Source organism: Pseudorca crassidens, chromosome 8 (genome assembly GCF_039906515.1).
Source record: "Pseudorca crassidens isolate mPseCra1 chromosome 8, mPseCra1.hap1, whole genome shotgun sequence".
Classification (NCBI taxonomy): domain Eukaryota; kingdom Metazoa; phylum Chordata; class Mammalia; order Artiodactyla; family Delphinidae; genus Pseudorca; species Pseudorca crassidens.
In genome coordinates this window covers 61,739,919-61,756,997 of record NC_090303.1, presented here as the reverse complement: position 1 = coordinate 61,756,997, position 17,079 = coordinate 61,739,919, and the positions used below count along the sequence as shown (strand labels likewise).

General features: G+C 51.2%; 2 protein-coding genes across 2 annotated transcripts in view; one reads left to right on the top strand and one right to left on the bottom strand.

The window, feature by feature from the left end:
• MINDY4 (MINDY lysine 48 deubiquitinase 4) overlaps positions 1 to 1,983 on the bottom strand; it is a 102,633-nt gene extending 100,650 nt beyond the window's left edge. The window contains exon 1 of the mRNA XM_067746655.1: positions 1,835 to 1,983. Within this exon, the coding sequence (XP_067602756.1) occupies positions 1,835 to 1,897 (63 nt within the window). The 5' untranslated portion in view covers positions 1,898 to 1,983. The remainder of the gene's footprint in view (positions 1 to 1,834) is intronic.
• An 8,005-nt stretch (positions 1,984 to 9,988) lies between these two features.
• On the top strand, positions 9,989 to 14,553 carry INMT (indolethylamine N-methyltransferase). Its single transcript, XM_067745546.1, is given in 5 exon segments — positions 9,989 to 10,024; positions 10,026 to 10,140; positions 11,658 to 11,865; positions 13,883 to 13,931; positions 13,933 to 14,553. Coding segments are annotated over 5 exon segments (786 nt in total). The 3' UTR covers positions 14,311 to 14,553.
• The last annotated feature ends 2,526 nt before the right edge of the window (positions 14,554 to 17,079 follow it).

Below are 17,079 nucleotides of genomic sequence, written 5' to 3'. Positions count from 1 at the left end.
GCTCCTTTCTCCTCTCGGGGCTTTAGTGTGCCCCGATGAAAAGTAGGAAGGAGAGGAGACCAAGTGAACCAGACGACTGCCAAGGTTCCGCCCAGTTCAGGCATCAGCTCTGTGGACCTGTCTAGTGGGTGAGACAGGCAGATGTATAAACCATCACATGAGCGCCGATGAGCAAACTACAGACAAATGAATCAGTTATTTCAGCCGCAGCTGCCTGAGACATCTTGAAGGAAATGGAACTTGGGATGGGCCATGGGTGGAACAGGGAAAAGAAAGCATGTGAGAGAAGCTGGAAATGAGATTGGGCTGGTAAGGTGAGGTTAGGCTACAGGGGAGCCCTGGATATCAGGCGAGGTCTCTGGATTTCGTTTGTACTCGAGAAAGGATAGGCATGAGGAAAACTCTCAGAGAGTTTTGCTTAAAAGAAACGATGGCCGTGGTCAGCCTCACAGGGTGTGTCACTGATATCCCCTGTGTAGCCAGGACTAGGTGATGGCAGGTCAATTAGCCATAAAAACAGAGCAGGTACAGTGAGGCCACATTGCATTTTAAATAAAAGTACATTTTCAAAAAGCAAAGAAAGACACTTTCAAAACAGGTGCACATCAGAGATGGGGGAGGAGACAATGTTGAATGCCAACTGTGTGCCAGATACAGTGGCTGGGACCTGCCCGTACATTACTATTAATCCTCATTATAGATCTGCCACGAGTAGGTCTTATTATTCCTCTTTTACAGATAAGGAAATCAAGGCAGTGAGTAAGGTACTCCAGCTTGGGCTGCTAATTAATAGCAGATATTTGCACTGTTCCCTCCAAAGCCCTTCCCTTTCCCCCATTCAAAACACTGTTTATTTTGTGTGTGTCTTTTAATGCCAGACAAGAGCCCGTCGTCCCCACCCAACATGACACCAGGAGGACACCAAACACACAGCAGGTGGTCAGCCTGGGTCAGCAGTGGGTGCTTTCCCTACACACCCACACACAGTGACCCCCAGTGACCTCTTCCCCAGCCTGCCCTCATCTCCACTGTCAGGGCAGGTGGGAGCCAAGGACCTCCTCAACTTTTTTTTTTTTTTTTTTTTTTGCGGTACGCGGGCCTCTCACTGTTGTGGCCTCTCCCGTTGCGGAGCACAGGCTCCGGATGCTCAGGCTCAGCGGCCATGGCTCACGGGCCCAGCCGCTCCGCGGCATGCGGGATCCTCCCGGACCGGGGCGCGAACCCGTGTCCCCTGCATCGGCAGGCGGACTCTCAACCACTGTGCCACCAGGGAAGCCCCTCCCCAACTTTTGAGTTCTCTGAAAACTCTCCTGGGACAAGACAATAGGAGAACTTAAAAACAAAACGACCTCAACGATTGAACTTCCCACCGATGAACAGGACTAAAGGGTTTGACTGGAAAGAACTTTTTTTTAGCCCTTTGGATTTCCTTTGGGGGAAAGTTCTCTCCTAGTGGGATGTAAGCCTTGGGACTGGTTATGGAGCCCGGCGGCAAGGCCGGCCTGCTGGGCTCCCAGAGCCTCGTGAACTTTAGGAAACTGGGGAGGGCCCAGGCCCCTGGTTCGCGCGCCCTGTAGGGAGACGCCCGGGAGGACGGCCGCGGTCCTGCCCCGCTTTGCGGGAAGTGCACCGTGACAGAAATGGCTCCTGGGAAAGGTAGTTCCCCAGGCCCGGGAAAGTGGCGCTTACATCGGGCATCTCTAGGGTAGGCTGCGGGCAGGGGAAGGGCTCCCTCCCCGAAGGTGCAGAGGTTGCAGGGGCGCCTCCACACTGTTCCCCCCGCCACCCCCCAAATTGAGCAACTTCCCAGGGCTGCGAGGGCGGCGCCACGTACCTTCCTGCTGAGGAACTCCCTGACCAGGGAGGCCGCCACCTCCTCCACGAAGAGGCTGTCCATGCTCCGGTCTGCCCACGAGGCCGCAGCGCCGCAGCCCCAGATCCCGGGTCCGTTGGGGCCAGTATGGCCGCGTTGCCGTGGCGACGGTGTCATCAGAGCCGGAGAACTCCGCCCCTTCCCTGGGAGCGCGCGGGCTGGGAAGGCGGAAGGGAAGGGGCGGAGCAATCTTCAAACTTGCTCTGAGAGCTGGAGGCGGAACGCAGAAGGTACAAGCCCCGTGCATCCTAGGGATGAGGCTGCGGGCTCCGGGCTTGGCTCCTGGCACTGGCCCTGTCCATCTGGGTGGCCTAGAACAAGTCGCTGCTCCAATCTGAGTCGCATCTCACAAGGCGTGACTTGGGGAGAGTGCCTGGCTCCTGGTTCCTAGAGGAGTAAACCCACAGTGAAGTTGCCCCTAGAGATCCACCCCCAGCACCTCAGCGTCTCCTGGGTTCCCCCAGGCTGACGCACCTTGGCTGGCCTCCGCCGCAGGGGTAAGGAGGCCCAGGACTCTCTGCTGACCTGGTGCTCAAATTAAAGGCTGGATCCCTGGCCCCCTTGGTGCCTGCTTTCCCATAAGGAGACTGCCAGCTATTGAGCACCAGGCATAGACACACATTAGCACATCTTTAAGCCTACAACCTCCAGGCAAGGTGCTTGCCATCGGCCCATTCTTTAAACCAAGACACTGGGATTCAGAGAGGTTAAGATTGTGCTAAAGATCACACAACTAGGAACTGACAAGGCTAGGATTCCAGCCAAACCCATGCCTTTGCCCAGTACCAGCTTCCCCAAACTCAGTCGCTTGGGGACCACCTTCACAATCTCCGCCCCATCCGCACATCACCCAGTGTATTGGTTTGCCAGCGCTGGTGTACAAAGTACCACACACTGGATGGCTTAAACAACAGAAATGTGTTCTCTCACAGTTCTGGAGGTTAGATGTCCAAGATCAAGGTGTCAGCAGAGTTGGTTCCTTCTGAGGTCTCTCTCCTTGGCATATAAATGGCCGCCTTCTCCCTGTGTCTTCGCATGGTCTTCCCTCTGCGTGTCTGTGTCCTAATCTTCTCTTCTTAAAAGGATACCAGTCAACTGGATTAGGTCTTCTACGCTAAATAGCTCATTTTAACTTAATTACCTCTTTAATGGCCCAGTCTCCAACTACACATACATTCTGAGGTACTGGGGGTTAGAACTTCAACATACGGATTTTGAGGGACACAATTCAGTCCATAAAACCTATACTGTTACTTACATTATTATTGACTTTAAGCCAACATACGTGTTTCTAGATTTATTTCAAAAGGAAAGTATGGAAATCCAAGATCAAGGCACCAACAGATTCAGTGTCTGGTGAGGGCCTGCTTCCTGGTTCGTAGATGGCTATCCTCCTACTGCATCTTCACATGGCAGAAAGAAAGAGGGAGCTTGGTGGGGCCTCTTTTGTAATGGAACAAATCCCCTCCAAGAGGGCTCCACCGTCATGACCTAAGCACCTCCAAAGGCCCTATCTCCTGATACCATCATACTAGCGGTTAGGATTTCAATATATGAATCTAGGGGAAACACAAACATTAGACCATAACGATTACTTAGATAGTAGTATTTCAGCAAAAACTTGAAGAAAGACAGGATAAAAGCCATGCAGATACTCAGAGAAAGAGCACTCCAGGTAGAAGAAACAAGTGCAAAGGTCCTGAGACAGCATCGAGCCTGAGTTCTTGTGAAACAGGGAGGCCAGGAGGGAATGAGGCAGCAAGACCCACTATGAAGGCCCGCGTGCCTGGAGCCCGTGCTCTGCAACCAGGGGGGCCACCGCAATGAGAAGCCCCCACACCACGGCGGGGAGTAGCCCCCGCTCGCCACAAGTGGAGAGGGTCCGTGCGCAGCCACAAAGACCCAACACAACCAAAAATAAATAAATAAATTTATAAAAAAAAAAAAGAAGTATATGTAATTCTCTTCCACATCTGTGACGGTTAATTTCATGTGCCAATTTGGCTAGGCCATGATAACCAGATAGTTGGTTGAACAGCAGTCTAGATGTTGCTCTGAAGGTATTTTTTTAGATAAGATTACCGTTTAAATCAGTCGACTTTGAGTAAAGCGTATTACCCTCCATAATGGGTTGGGATCAATCCGTGAAAGGCCTTAAGAGGAAAAGACGGAGGCCCCTCAGGGAAGATGGCATTCTGTCTCCAGACTGCCTTTGTCTCAAGCTGCAACATTATTTCTCTCTCTCTCTCTCTCTCTCTCTCTCTCTCTCTCTCCGCATATATATATATATATATATATATATATATCCTACTACCTCCACACTCACCCTGAAATGGCCCTTAGCACTGCCCAGATAAAAAAAGATGCCTTGGGCTTCCCTGGTGGCGCAGTGGTTGAGAGTCCGCCTGCCGATGCAGGGGACGCAGGTTCGTGCCCCGGTCCGGGAAGATCCCACATGCCGCGGAGCGGCTGGGCCCGTGAGCCATGGCCGCTGAGCCTGCGCGTCCGGAGCCTGTGCTCTGCAAGGGGAGAGGCCACAACAGTGACAGGCCCGCGTACCGCAAAAAAAAAAAAAAAAAAAAAAAAGATGCCTTCTTCTCTGGGGAAAACTGCCGTCTCTGACAGTTATTCCACATCCTGACGCTTTCACCATTAAGTGCAGACCCCAGACCCTCAGACACAGCTGTCAGTCCCAACTTGTGAGTAGTTCCTGATTGAAACAATATGATGTCACCCTGTGGAAATCACAATATAATATCCCCTAAGAAAGCATTGTACATAAAAATTCTGGTCCAAGTAAATCAATGGAAAATTCCCCCAAAACACTGTGGCAAAATCCACTGATTGCCCACAGAATCCATTCTTTCCTTCTTTCGTGAAAATATATCTGGAGCAGGGCAAGTGGCTTCCCAGCCATACTGTATTTCCGAGCTTTTCTTGAAGTTGGATGTGGCCATGGAACTAAGTGGTCACCAATGAGAGGGAATGAGAGGGGCAGCCCTTTAAGACTAGGCTCTACCTTTTCCATACTCTTCCCTCTCCAGCAAGCCACAGCACAGCTGCACCTATGGGTGTGTGCTGTGACCATAAACACAAGACAACACCCTAGGGCAGTGATTCTCAAACTGTGGCCCTCAAAACACCAGCACCACCTGAGAACTTGTTAGAAATGCAAACTCTCAGTCCTTTCATCAGATCTACTGAATCAGAAGCTCTGAGGGTGATGCCAGCAATCTGCACTAAACCAGACCCCTATGTAATTCTGATGCTCACCTACGTTTGCGCATGCTTCCCTAGGGGGTGGCAGAAATAAGACAGAAGGCATCTGGTTCCCTGAATGACTACATGGCGCAGAGAGTCACCAGGGGGCCTGGAATTCAGATCCTTACAAGGAAGAGAAGTAAACTTCCATCTGGTTTGGGCTTTGTTTATTTATTTATTTGTTTTTATTTTTGGAAGTGGGGATGGGGGTGTCTTTTGTTACAGCAGCTTATCTTTTCAACCTAAATAACACAAACCTCCAGGAATGAGTAAAAACCCAACTGCAGGCAGTGGTCCCTCTCTCCAGGGTTTGCTAGACCAGAGCTTCCCCATGGGAGCATTCCACAACAACCCGCTGCAAATTCGTTGTGGGTGTGCTCAGATCATGACCTCCTCGGGCCTCAGGGCAGCCGGCTGAAACCTATCTGGCCAGAGACCACAGGCTGTACAGCCATGAGCAGCCTTCTCCTTCTACCCCAATACACATGATCATTTTTGTGTGCGCCCTGACATGATAACTGCCCTGGGGAGGCCTCCTGCTCTTCAAAATGTTCCATCTTCTGCTTCTTGCTCTCCCTTCCCCTGCTTCTCTGACCTCTTAGTACACAGCAAGGTCTGGGTCTCTTGCTCTGATGGCCTGACTTGGGCACCCTGCTCCAGGTTGGCCATTTGAACATTCTCCTGAGCTGTGCCGTGCTTCTGAGCTGATGGTCACTGGGATTTTCCTTTCTACTCCAGTCTCCCTAAAGACAGAGGGATCCATTCTCAATTTTAAGGCAGTGCTTGGAGATGGTTGGAGGATTTCTTTTCTCCCGGGGTTTCTCTGCCTGAGTCCTTTACTCCAAAGGAGCCTGTTTGGAGCAGGTAGCTATCCGCACCTCCCCAGGTCAACTCAGGCTCAGGGGTGGTTGCTTCATGGACCACTTCGTGTGCTGGCAGGCAATGTGATGGGTCTCAGGGACTAGAGCAAAAGAAGGCAGCCCAGAGCCCTCCGTCCTTTGCTTTTACTCCCATGCCTGATTATATTGGTTAGCATTAGGTTCAGCTGAGAGTGACAGACAAGGACTTAATAAGGAAGTGCTCAAAGAATGACAGGGACATGTCAAAAGAACACACAAGCCAGCTGAAACGGACTCCTACTGGCCAAATCTGTGCATCAGAGTAAGTAATGATAAAAATATAGATCATAACCCATTGAATAGAAATAAGAATCCGTGAGTCCATATTTACTGTAGGAAAGAAAGAGAGAGAGAGAGAGAAAGGAAGGAAGGAAGGAAGGTCCTTACATTTGTATGTCAACTAATAAATGTAGAAAACCGACAGAATTAACAAATCACACAGGCACCTTATGTATTTGCACAAAGGCACCTTATGTATAGCAGCAGCCGTGATTCCTGGGCTCTGTCTCTTCCCATTCAGGGCTGGAGTAGGACTGCCAGATAGAATACAGGACACCCAGTTGAATCTGAATTTCAGATGAACAAATAAGACTTATTTCAGATAAGTATGTCCTGTGCAATTTTGGGAACACACTTACCCTAAAAAAAATCTATTTTGTTTCTCTGAAATTCAATTAACTGAGCATCCTATATTTTTATTTGCCAAATCTTCCAGCCCCAGTCTGGAGGCAGTGGTACACTCAAACTGACGTGTATCATTTCATGAGAGCCAACTGCTAAATTTTTAGGAATTTTCTGAGCTGACTGTTAAACCACTGGGAGCTTGAAATCAACTATGGTGGGAGTATTTACACCATGGAAACTGCAGTCATCACAAATCAGTGCTTTTCTGTTTTTAGAACTGGTTGTGAAACATTTACCAATTCTCCACTGTCTAGAAGCTTCCTTGTCTTTAACACACTGAGTCAAGACGCTGAAACCGTGTCCGTTGGTGCTCTACAGTTGCATGGGAGGCACACACCCAGGGCCACCAGGGAAGGCAGCCTCACGGGGACCGATGGTACCAGAAGCGCTTCCTGCCCAGGGACTACTTGGCCATCTACTATGGCTTCCAGCCGAGCAGCTGGGCCCGTGAGCCATGGCCGCTGAGCCTGCGCGTCCGGAGCCTGTGCTCCGCAATGGGAGAGGCCACAACAGTGAGAGGCCCGCGTACCGCAAAAAAAAAAAAAAAAAAAGAATGTCTGCATCATCTTAAACATCCTTCTATACTGTGACTTTTGAATAACTCAGGAAAATTTCCATTTAAGAAGACTTCTGCCCTAATTTCAAACACAGGAGCACATTTTCAAGCTATCAAGAAAATACACTGCTTAAGAGTCGACCAGCTGAGAAAAGAATCAATCTCATTCTCCAGATTAGGAAAACTATCATCTCAGCATCTCCCGCTCTGATACCCCTGTTATCTTTCTTCCCACATGAGCCTGTGGGGTGAAGAAATGAGTCCAGAACTTGCAGGGGTAAACAAGACTTTTCTCTAGTGAGGCGTAAGCAGGGACACAGAGCCTCATCTCATACCAAACACCAAAATAAAGGCTAAATATCTTTTTAAAACCATCACAGAAGCTATCACAATTGGATAACTATCAGATCTCTGGACATGGAAGGATTTTCAAAGCTTAGATAGAAACAAGCCCAAAGGAAAAATAATTTAACACATTTTATTAAAGAAAAATTAAATATTTGTCCTGAAACAATAAACAGCAAAAGCACTGTTTTCCTTAGAAAAATAATTCGGCAAGTATTTACCTAAATTATTTGTACGAAAAGTTTTAACAAATTGCTCCATTAATCTTATGTCTAGGAATCCAGCCCAAAGCCAGAATCCAAAATACAGAAAACGCTTATTGCACGAGGATATTAATTATAAGATTATTTATAACAATGAACACCTGTAAGTCTCACCTGTCAACCACTTGGGGAGCAGTTAAGTCAATTTACTTGGACCTCTGTGTACTGTTTATTAGGCAGCACTAAAAACTGACATTACCAGCTCCTTTAGAGTGATACAGAGAAGGGATGCTGACCCCGTGCTGGGACAACCAAGCAGGCATGGGGGGCGCACACGGTGACTCTGCGGCCCTGCAAAGCCACTGCAGGTTCACGTGTCTGGGGGCACACTGATAACAAGAAACCCTGTGACAAATACGATACACTCAGTGTCACCAATGATGTTAATCCTCCTAGAGTTTATGTTAATTGAGTCTGAATACAACATACTTTTTTAACAAATTGGAGAGACGTCTAACTTTATTTTCTTCCAACTGGACAGGCAGTTGTGTCATCACCATTTATTATATCATCGACTCTTTTCTCACTGAGTGGAAATACCACAAGTACAGGTTCTAGTAGTATCAGAAGAGGGGGAGATTTGCACTGAAAACAATGAAATAGAGTTTCTATTCTGTTGAAACTCAAAAACCTGAAAAATAAATGTTGATTCTGGGTGGTAGGACTTGGGGCTGTGCGGCTCACATCACAGCGGCCTCAGTATCACCTGGGAACCAGAATCTGCCTTTAGCCGGGTCCCCAGGCTATTCCCAGGCACACTAGTTTGAGCAGCACAGCTAAGGGACCTGGATAGACTGCGTAGTATGATGGGGAGAGAATAAGGTTTGGAACTGGTCTTTATTTTGCTTTGGACGTGGGCCTTGAATCTGTACCTAGACCTAGACTTGCTGCCAGGACCTCCTTGGGAAAAGGCCCGTCACCTTCATCCTCCTCGTCTCCAACAGGAGGCGGGAGGGTCTCAACATCCTCTCTACTGATTGTTGTGAAGACGGCAGCGAACGAGGGTGGGGGACACACCTGGCACATATTATAGGCCAGGGCCCCAGATTTGCCCATTTGCAAAACACACTAGAGTTTGCTACCTGAAATATCTGATCTTGGGTGAATTTTTGAAAGAGATCTGGCAACACTTTTTTACATAAAACGTTTATTTGAGATCATGTATATTCACATGCAGTTATAGAAATAATACAGAGAGATCACGTATGCTTTACCCAGTTTCCATAATCGTGGCGTCTTTCAAAACATAGTAAATATCACAACCAGGATATTGTCACTGATACAGCCCACTGCTCTTATTCATCTTTTCCTAGATTTACTGGTAGTCATATGTGTGTGTTTGCATGTGTGTGTGTGTGTGTGTGTGTGTGTGCAAATTCTATGCAATTTAATCACATGCTGTGTTTATGTATGCCAATAGTTTTTAAATGGTTTGTGCAAACAGAGGCTTCCCCACCTTTTCAGGGGCCCTGGTTAAGTTTACTTTTACCCTCAGCAAAATAAAGGATTGATTAAGCAAATAGAGTAAACAGGATTGAAGACAGGAGGAAATATTTAACCAAGGTCAGGACAAACTATTTTCAAGAGCAAGCTCACTGACCTCCGTCAGTGAAATCTTAGCCACCTCTGCATCCTGTTTTCCACCCTATGGGTTTCTCCTTTCTTCGTCTCATTTTTCCACCAATCCCAAAGAGGGAAGCATCCTTGACCTATTCCAGATGCTGGTCTCTCTGTGTCTTTGTCCATCTGTGTCTCTCTCTTAGTTCTGTGGCACTGTCCCTCTGTCTCATGCTCTCCCAACCTTAACCCTCACCCGCAGTACGGACACTCAAAACATCACCTCTCAGGAGCCAAATACTGAGAACCCCCAGGAGCACATGTTGGCCACCCTGTTGCATTTCTGTGTTGAGATAATTATCAAACAGATAAACTCCAGCCAGAAAAGCTAACATCCTGGCCTGACTCCAACTATGTGGAATCTGAGCTCCTCCCTGGGCAGGAGGGTCTGTCTAAGGAGATTATGAAACTCCTGATGGGAAGAGGCAGGGAGAGGAAAGTGGATATAACAGGACTGCAGCAATGGAAACACAGCCAGGTCCCAGCTAGAATGGAGGGCAAGCTGTACACAGGAGAGGACTACAAGAAAGTTCGACTCCGAGGACTACTTAAAGACGTACTACGCCTTCGAGTCAGGCACCGTAGCTGAAAATGAAATCTTGAAATTTAACCTGAAAAACCTCTTTGAAACCTTCTCTTCAGGTGAGTGTCTGGTCTCCATCTCAGGGAGAGACAGGGCTGCACCTGACAGGAAGGGCTGCCGGCGGCAGCAGACCTGTCCTCTGGGACACTGCTCACCAAGGATGTCGCAAAGGCAGCTCCGCCTGTGAACCCATGAGGACCTCTGCTGGGTGGCCACTGAGCGGGACCTAAGCACTGGCCTTAGAAGCCAAAGAGCCAGGCTTGAGTCTATGACAGTCAGTCTCAGTTTCTTCCCCCTGTGAAATGGGAAGGTAACTCCTGAGCTGTGGGGCTCACAGGCTCATGCTGGAGGGGATGTGAGACAACAGACATGAGCACACTGCCCGCATCTGACTCTCTCTACCTGTCTTCCCTTAAAGCCGGGCTTGGTAGCCTTGGCTCATGAATCCCCTTGAAAATCTGAGGAAAACTCTGGTGCACAGGCGTGCACGTGCACACACACACACACACACACACAGAGTCACACTCCTAATCTTTTACTCAGAATTAAGAGAGTTCATGGATTCACAAAGCCAAACCACAGCTCAGTTTACAAAACCCTGCTCTTGGGTGTCAGGCTGGGCGATCAGCAGGGATTATCGCCCAGGTTCCTCAGTGCACACAAGGAGAGGCTGAGGTGGGAAAGAGGCGGGTGGCCAGCCCAGGTCAGACTGCCAGTCAGTGGCAGCAGCGAACTTCAAGATCAGTTAACGCAGGGCTGCCATGCACAGTTGGGCAGGGAGTATACTGAACAATTAGGGGTTACTTAGTCACTCAGCAAACATTGCCTGACTATGTAATCAGTGCCAAGAATGGTATATTAAGCAATGTCCACAAAAATACAGAGGAAAGAAAGCTTAAGGCTCACAGAGACATCTGAGGAGACTTTCTAGAGGAGGGACCGGCACTAAGCCTTGAAAAATAGACAGGTGTATTTCAATGGAGAGCGGAGGAGGGAGGAAGCAGGGAGAAGAGGGCAGTGCACTTCGTGCTACTCTGAGGCAAAGATCCTTCCCCTCAACTCATCACCAGATCCCCTTGCCTCCCTTGATTGGCTGAGCCAGTTTTGAACCCACTGGCTCAGGTCTTATCCCTTATCAGAAGCTCTGTCTTCTGCAACGAGGAGGTGGGAGAGTGGGCCATGGGGGGTCACTCTCACCATTGTTTTAAACCCAGAGTCAGAAGACTGTTGGAAACAAACCAGTTCCAACCAAGAAGTCATTCTGAAACCTGCCCAGAAGTGCAGAACTTGTCCTATCAGGCCTCTGGTAGCAACCCTTGGGGCAGCAGGGGGATGTGGTGTGTGCCAGGCTGTGCCCCACCTGCCAGCCGTCACCCCCTGAGCCCCAGGCGTGGGGGTCTGGACTCCCCACACAGCCTGGCTGCTACCCAAGGCAGGGTCGGGTCCCCTGTGAGCCACCCTCCCCTGCTGGCAAGCCCTGAGGCAGGGCAGAGCCTGGCATCTCCATCCACCACAGCTGGGCCTGGAGTAGGGTGTCCCCCGCTCCCACGCACCTGGAAAACACTGTCTCCTGCAGCAGGAGTGAGAGGTGACGTCCTGATCAACACTGGCCCAGGCCCCACCATCTACCAGCTGCTCTCGGCCTGTGAAGCCTTCCGGGAGATCATCGCCTCAGACCACTTGCAGCAGAACCCCCAGGAGGTGAAGAAGTGGCTGAAGAAGGAGCCAGGGGCCTACGACTTGTCCCCAGCCATGCAGTAGGTGTGTGAGCTGGAGGGAGACAGGTACCCACGGCCACCATCTCTCTCAGATGAGGTCTCCCCATCACCTGCAGGCCAGAGCCTGAACCTGCCACCCTGCTTCACCTGCCACTTCCCTACAGGTTCTTCCTGACCTGGGTCTCTGACCCACAGCACCTTCCTCTCTTTGAGTGAGTCCTGCCTCCAGCCTCAGAGCTGCCTGTGCTCTTAGCTTTGGTTGCCCTACTGGGCTCTCCATACTTTGTATCCCACTCATCCTGCAGAACCAGCTTCAGTCCCCGCCTCCTCCTGGAAGCCTCCCCTGACTGCTCTAGCCCACACAGATCTCACTTTCCTCTGGTGCAGCTTCTCCTTAACCCTAATGTTGGAGGGGGACTTGTTATGGGAAGACACAGGCTTCAAGGAATCCCCCTGAAGCACTCTTACGAAATCCCACAGACCAACAGCACTGACCCTTCCAGGCACCTTCCCCATCCAATTCACAGAGAGGGGACCCATCTACCAGAGCCCCAGGGGGCACAGGCAGGATGCTGGCCCTGATTTTGCAACTGAGGAAACTGAGGCCCAGACATGGAGAGTGGCCTCTAGGCCACCTTAGAGCCAGGACAAAGATCAGAGTTTAAATTCCTGACCCATCATTGGGCCATGGGGCTCTGACCTAGTTATAGGTAGGGGCAGCCTGAAGTGGACAGAGCTGGAGGGTCTCTAAGCACAGGGTCTCCACATCAACCCAGCCTGGGCTTCATTCATTCCTGTCATCATTCATGGAGAGCATTCTGATGGTCACGCCTGCTTCTAGGTACTGGGACTATTACAGTGAACAGACAAAGTCTCAGCCCCAAGGAGCTCACATTCTAGTAGGGAAGACAACACAACCAAGCTAGATAGAGGTAGATATTCAGGGAAAAACAAGTGTTCTAGAGAACAATCTTCAGCTGAGTAGAGGCCTACAAGAGGTAGGGGTGCTGTGTTAGGTGGAATGGTGTCTTAATCACCTCGGGCTGCCATAGAAATGCCATAGACTCAGTTGCTTAAACAAAGACATTCATTTCTCACGGTTCTGGAGACTGGAAGCTCAAGATCAGGTCTGGTGAGGGCCCTTTTCCTGGCTGGTAGACAGCCGTCTTCTTGTTGTGTCCTCACAAGAAGGAAAAGGAAAGTCAGCAAGCTCTCTAGTGTGTCTTCTTTTAAAAGGCACAAATCCCACCATGAGAGGCCCCACCCTCATGATCTCATCTACCTCTAATTACCTGCCAAAGGCTCCATCTCCAAATACCATCACATTCATGTTAGGTTTTCAGCATATGATTGTGAGGGGGGCACAATTCTGTCCACAGCAGGTGGTAAGAGGAGGCCTCTCCAGGGAGGAGCCCTCGGAGCAGCTTCCTGGGTGAGGCGAAGGAGAAAGGATGTGAAGATCTGGGGAAAGAGAGTGTCAGGCAGAGGGGACAGCAAGGGCCAAGGCCCAGCAATGGGAAAGAGCATGTTTAACAAAGCATATTTAAAGGGTCAAGGGCTGCAGGGAGGAGGCATGTGGACATGTTGCTTAATGGGTACAGTTTCAGTATGGGGTGATAAAAAATTTCAGAAGCAGAGAGTAGTGATAGTTGCACACATTGTGAATGCAATTAATGCCCCTGAATTGTACATTTAAAGTGATTTAAATGGCAAGTTTTCGTTATATATATTTTACAACTTGAAAAATCAATAAGGCAATGTATCAAAAATCGAATTATTTTGAATTATCAAGAAGAAAGATGAATAGAAGGGGAGGAAGGAGGAAGTGGACAAAGAGGAAGAAGGAAGAATTAACTGTCAAATCCCCCATCCCCTACCAGCTGTGTAGCCTTGAGCAAATCACTCAACCTCTCTGTGCCTCAGTTTCCTCATCTGGATAATGGTGGAAATACGATCTCCCTCAAAGAGTTGCTCAACAGGTTAAATCATGGGCCTTGCCCATAGGGAGCCCCTGCATAGGGGGCGAGGGGTGGAGGGATGTTGTCATAATTTTCTTCATCACCTCCATGACCCTCCCCCACAGGAGCAAGTGGCAGGAGAAGGAGGCCCGTCTCCAAAGGACAGTCACGCGGGTTACTGAAGTGGGATGTGAACCAGCTACACCCACTGGGGCTCACCCAGGTGCCACCAGTTGACTGTGTGCTGACCCTGCTGGCCCTGGAGTGCGCCTGCCATGACGTGGACGCCTACCGGGCGGCCGGGCGAGGCCTGGTCAGCCTGCTGAAGCCGGGCGGGCACCTGGTCACCGCGGTAGCCCTGCGCACCCAGCACTACATGGTGGGCGCCAAGTTCTTTGGGCTCCACCGGGAGAAGGAGACAGTGGAGAAGGCCTTGCAGGAGGCCGGCTGCCAGGTGCTGAGGTGCCAGTACTCCCATATCATCTACTCAGAGGCCCACTGCATCAATGAGGGCATCTGCTCTGTGGTCGCCCGCAAGAGTCCCAGGGCCTGAGGCCAGCCTGGCAGAGAGGGCCTGCCCCAGAAGGGAAGTCAGGGCCAGCGTTCCTTAGAGTCTCACTCCACAGCCCCCTAATGTAGGGCCAGCCTGAACTCTACCCCTTCATTCTTATTACTATGTCCCAAGATCACAGGTGAAAAGCAGGGTCTCCCTGCCCCCAGCCCAGGGATCTGTCCCCCACACCCTTTCCTGGCTCATACTGCACCAAAACGTCAGGAAAATAAAGTGGCTCAGCTAGATATTGCCTTAATTTTGTTCCTCCCCCACCCCCCGGAAGCAGACCCGCAGACAAGGATTTGAGACAGGATCCCAGGAAGCACCAGTAGGAGCGTGGGAAGGAAAGCAGGGAAGGCAGACAGACAGGCAGGTAATAAAGTGTGTGTCACCAAGCCCGTCACCACTGCGGGCAACTGGAGATCACCCGTCGAGGGGCTTCAGAGTCGCCCCACGCCAGGAAGTTGCGGCATTTGTCCACCAACTCCCAGGGTCGTGGTTGAGGGCTGCCCAGGGTGCATTAATTGGCCAGGATTGTTGAGCCTGCCTATCGTGCAACAGGGAGAGACACTCGGACAGAGACTGGCAGGGCTGGTCCCTGGAAATGGGAGGGTGGGGCTGGTCTGGGCAGCCTGGCCCTTCTGCTGGAGGAACAGGACCTCAGGTTCTCAAAGCCCAAAGGCATCTGCAAGAACTAGATGATTTCTGGGCCAAACTCCTATTCCCCCTTGGATGGGAAAACCAAGATCTGGGAGGAGAGGTGACTGGTTCCTGATGGCTCAGTGAGTCCACTGCAGAGCCAGAGCTGGAGCCGCGGGCCACGTTAGGATGGACGTGGATGCGGGGTGGAGCTGCCGGGAGAGGGTACAAAGGGAGACCTGGAGAACCCAGGGGAGGCAGGGGCCTGTACCCAGCCCATGGACTCTGTGCCCCTCATTCTTTCTTCCTCAGGTCACCCCATGGGCCCAGTACCCTGGGCTTAGGAGGGCAACCAGAGGCCCAAGGCAGCTCCCCCAGAATACTTGTGAAGTGAGGCGACTATGGACCTGGCAGGTGCTGGAGCCCCAGGGAGTGGTCAGCTGAACTAGGCCAGGCAGGGCAGGGAGTCAGGCTGCTCCAACCACATGACCAAGAAAACAAGCTCTCAGAGCTTTGGGAAGACCTGGGTTACATCCCTAGAAGAAACTTCACGAAGTCCTGTGTCTCTCGAGACACTCCTTGCCCACACAGCCGGCCAACTCACATGCCAGCCAGCTCCTGACTCTGGGCTGACATGTTCTCTCTGGGATGTGGGAGAGTGTTGGCCTTTCTCCACCAAAGCCTGGCTCATACAAAGCCCTTCATGCTCTCTGACCTATGGCATGGGCCCCTCACAGCTCCCAGTGCCTACATTAGTCCATGCTCCATCAAGCAGTCTCCCACAGCAAATGCAGTCCAGCCTCTGCCCTATTGGAACCGTGGGCCTCGGGAAAAGGTCCCAACAGGTAACGGCCCACGAGGCTCTCCACAACCTGGCTGCTGCCTCGTGTCCTGCAGCCACCACGCAGGGCTCCCTGAACGTCCAGCCACCTCCCACCTGCGCATCCTCGCTACAGAAACTCGTTCTCTCTCCTCCAGCCCATGCCCCAGCTCTGAACGGCTTCCAACAAGGTGTCCAGGCCACAGCAGTGACAGGGAGAAGGGCTGAGCCAGGACTCTTCACCCATTTGCTAACCTGCTGCTAAAGTCCAGCCTCCATTTGCTAACCTGCTGCTAAAGTCCAGTGTTTTCCAAACTGTTTCTATTGTGTTCTTGGGGGGTCCCTGAGCCTTAAGGCAGAGGGCAGCAGCAGGACAGTCCTCCTTCCAGTGTCAGCTGGGACATGGGCTGCTGACAGGAGAGAGGGGGCCATGTGAGGCGGCAATGGCTCCCCGTGACCACCAGAGGGCAGTGCAGGGCAGAAAGCTGCCGGCAGACGTGCAAGGAGAGCAGATTTCAGAGGCTTGCTTGGAAAGAAAATTCCATGCTTGGGCCCCTTTTTGGCTCAGTTGGGTCCTGCCAGCCCTCACCGAGCCCAGAGCCATAACCAGACCCCTCAGAGGAGCCTGGAAACCACTGGACAGGAAGAGCCTCCATGATACCGGGACTTGCTGTCTCCGTGGGTCCTGGACACTGCATGTCAGCTGGGGCGCAGGAGACTAGGGCTTTGCAAACTAACGTGCCTGTGAGTCACCTGGGGAGCTTGTTCAACTATGGATTCCGATCCAATAGGGCCGGCGCAGTAGGGCCTGAGATTCTGCACTCTCAACAAGCCTCAAAGTATCCTGATGCTTCTGGTCCAAAGGCCATACCTTGAAGATGAAGGCATTAAGGAATGCATCTTGATTTCTGCCTTCCCCCTGAGTAACAGGGTTCCCGGGCACACCTTGGAGTCGGCACACCTAACTTCCTGGCCCCTAGCTCCAGGTGAGAGAGGGAGGAGGCCCAGCACTCCACCCAGAAAACATCCCCGGTTCCCCTTCCCTTAACCCAGGCCCGGTGGGCTCTCCTCCCTCTGCGCTTTGACAGTCTTCTCCTCCAGATGGAAGTCCTCAGGGAATGGACTGAGGGAGCCCCCAGACTCCTCACTCAGCAGGATTTGCTGCTGCTGAGGTCGGCATGTGTTTCAAACAACTAGATGCCTGCCAGCCGGCACTTCACGGCTAAGACACCCCTCAACCCTCCACATCACCTGCCCTCCTCTGAGCTCCTAAGAGGCAGAGGGGACAGGGTGGATTAACATGAGGACCA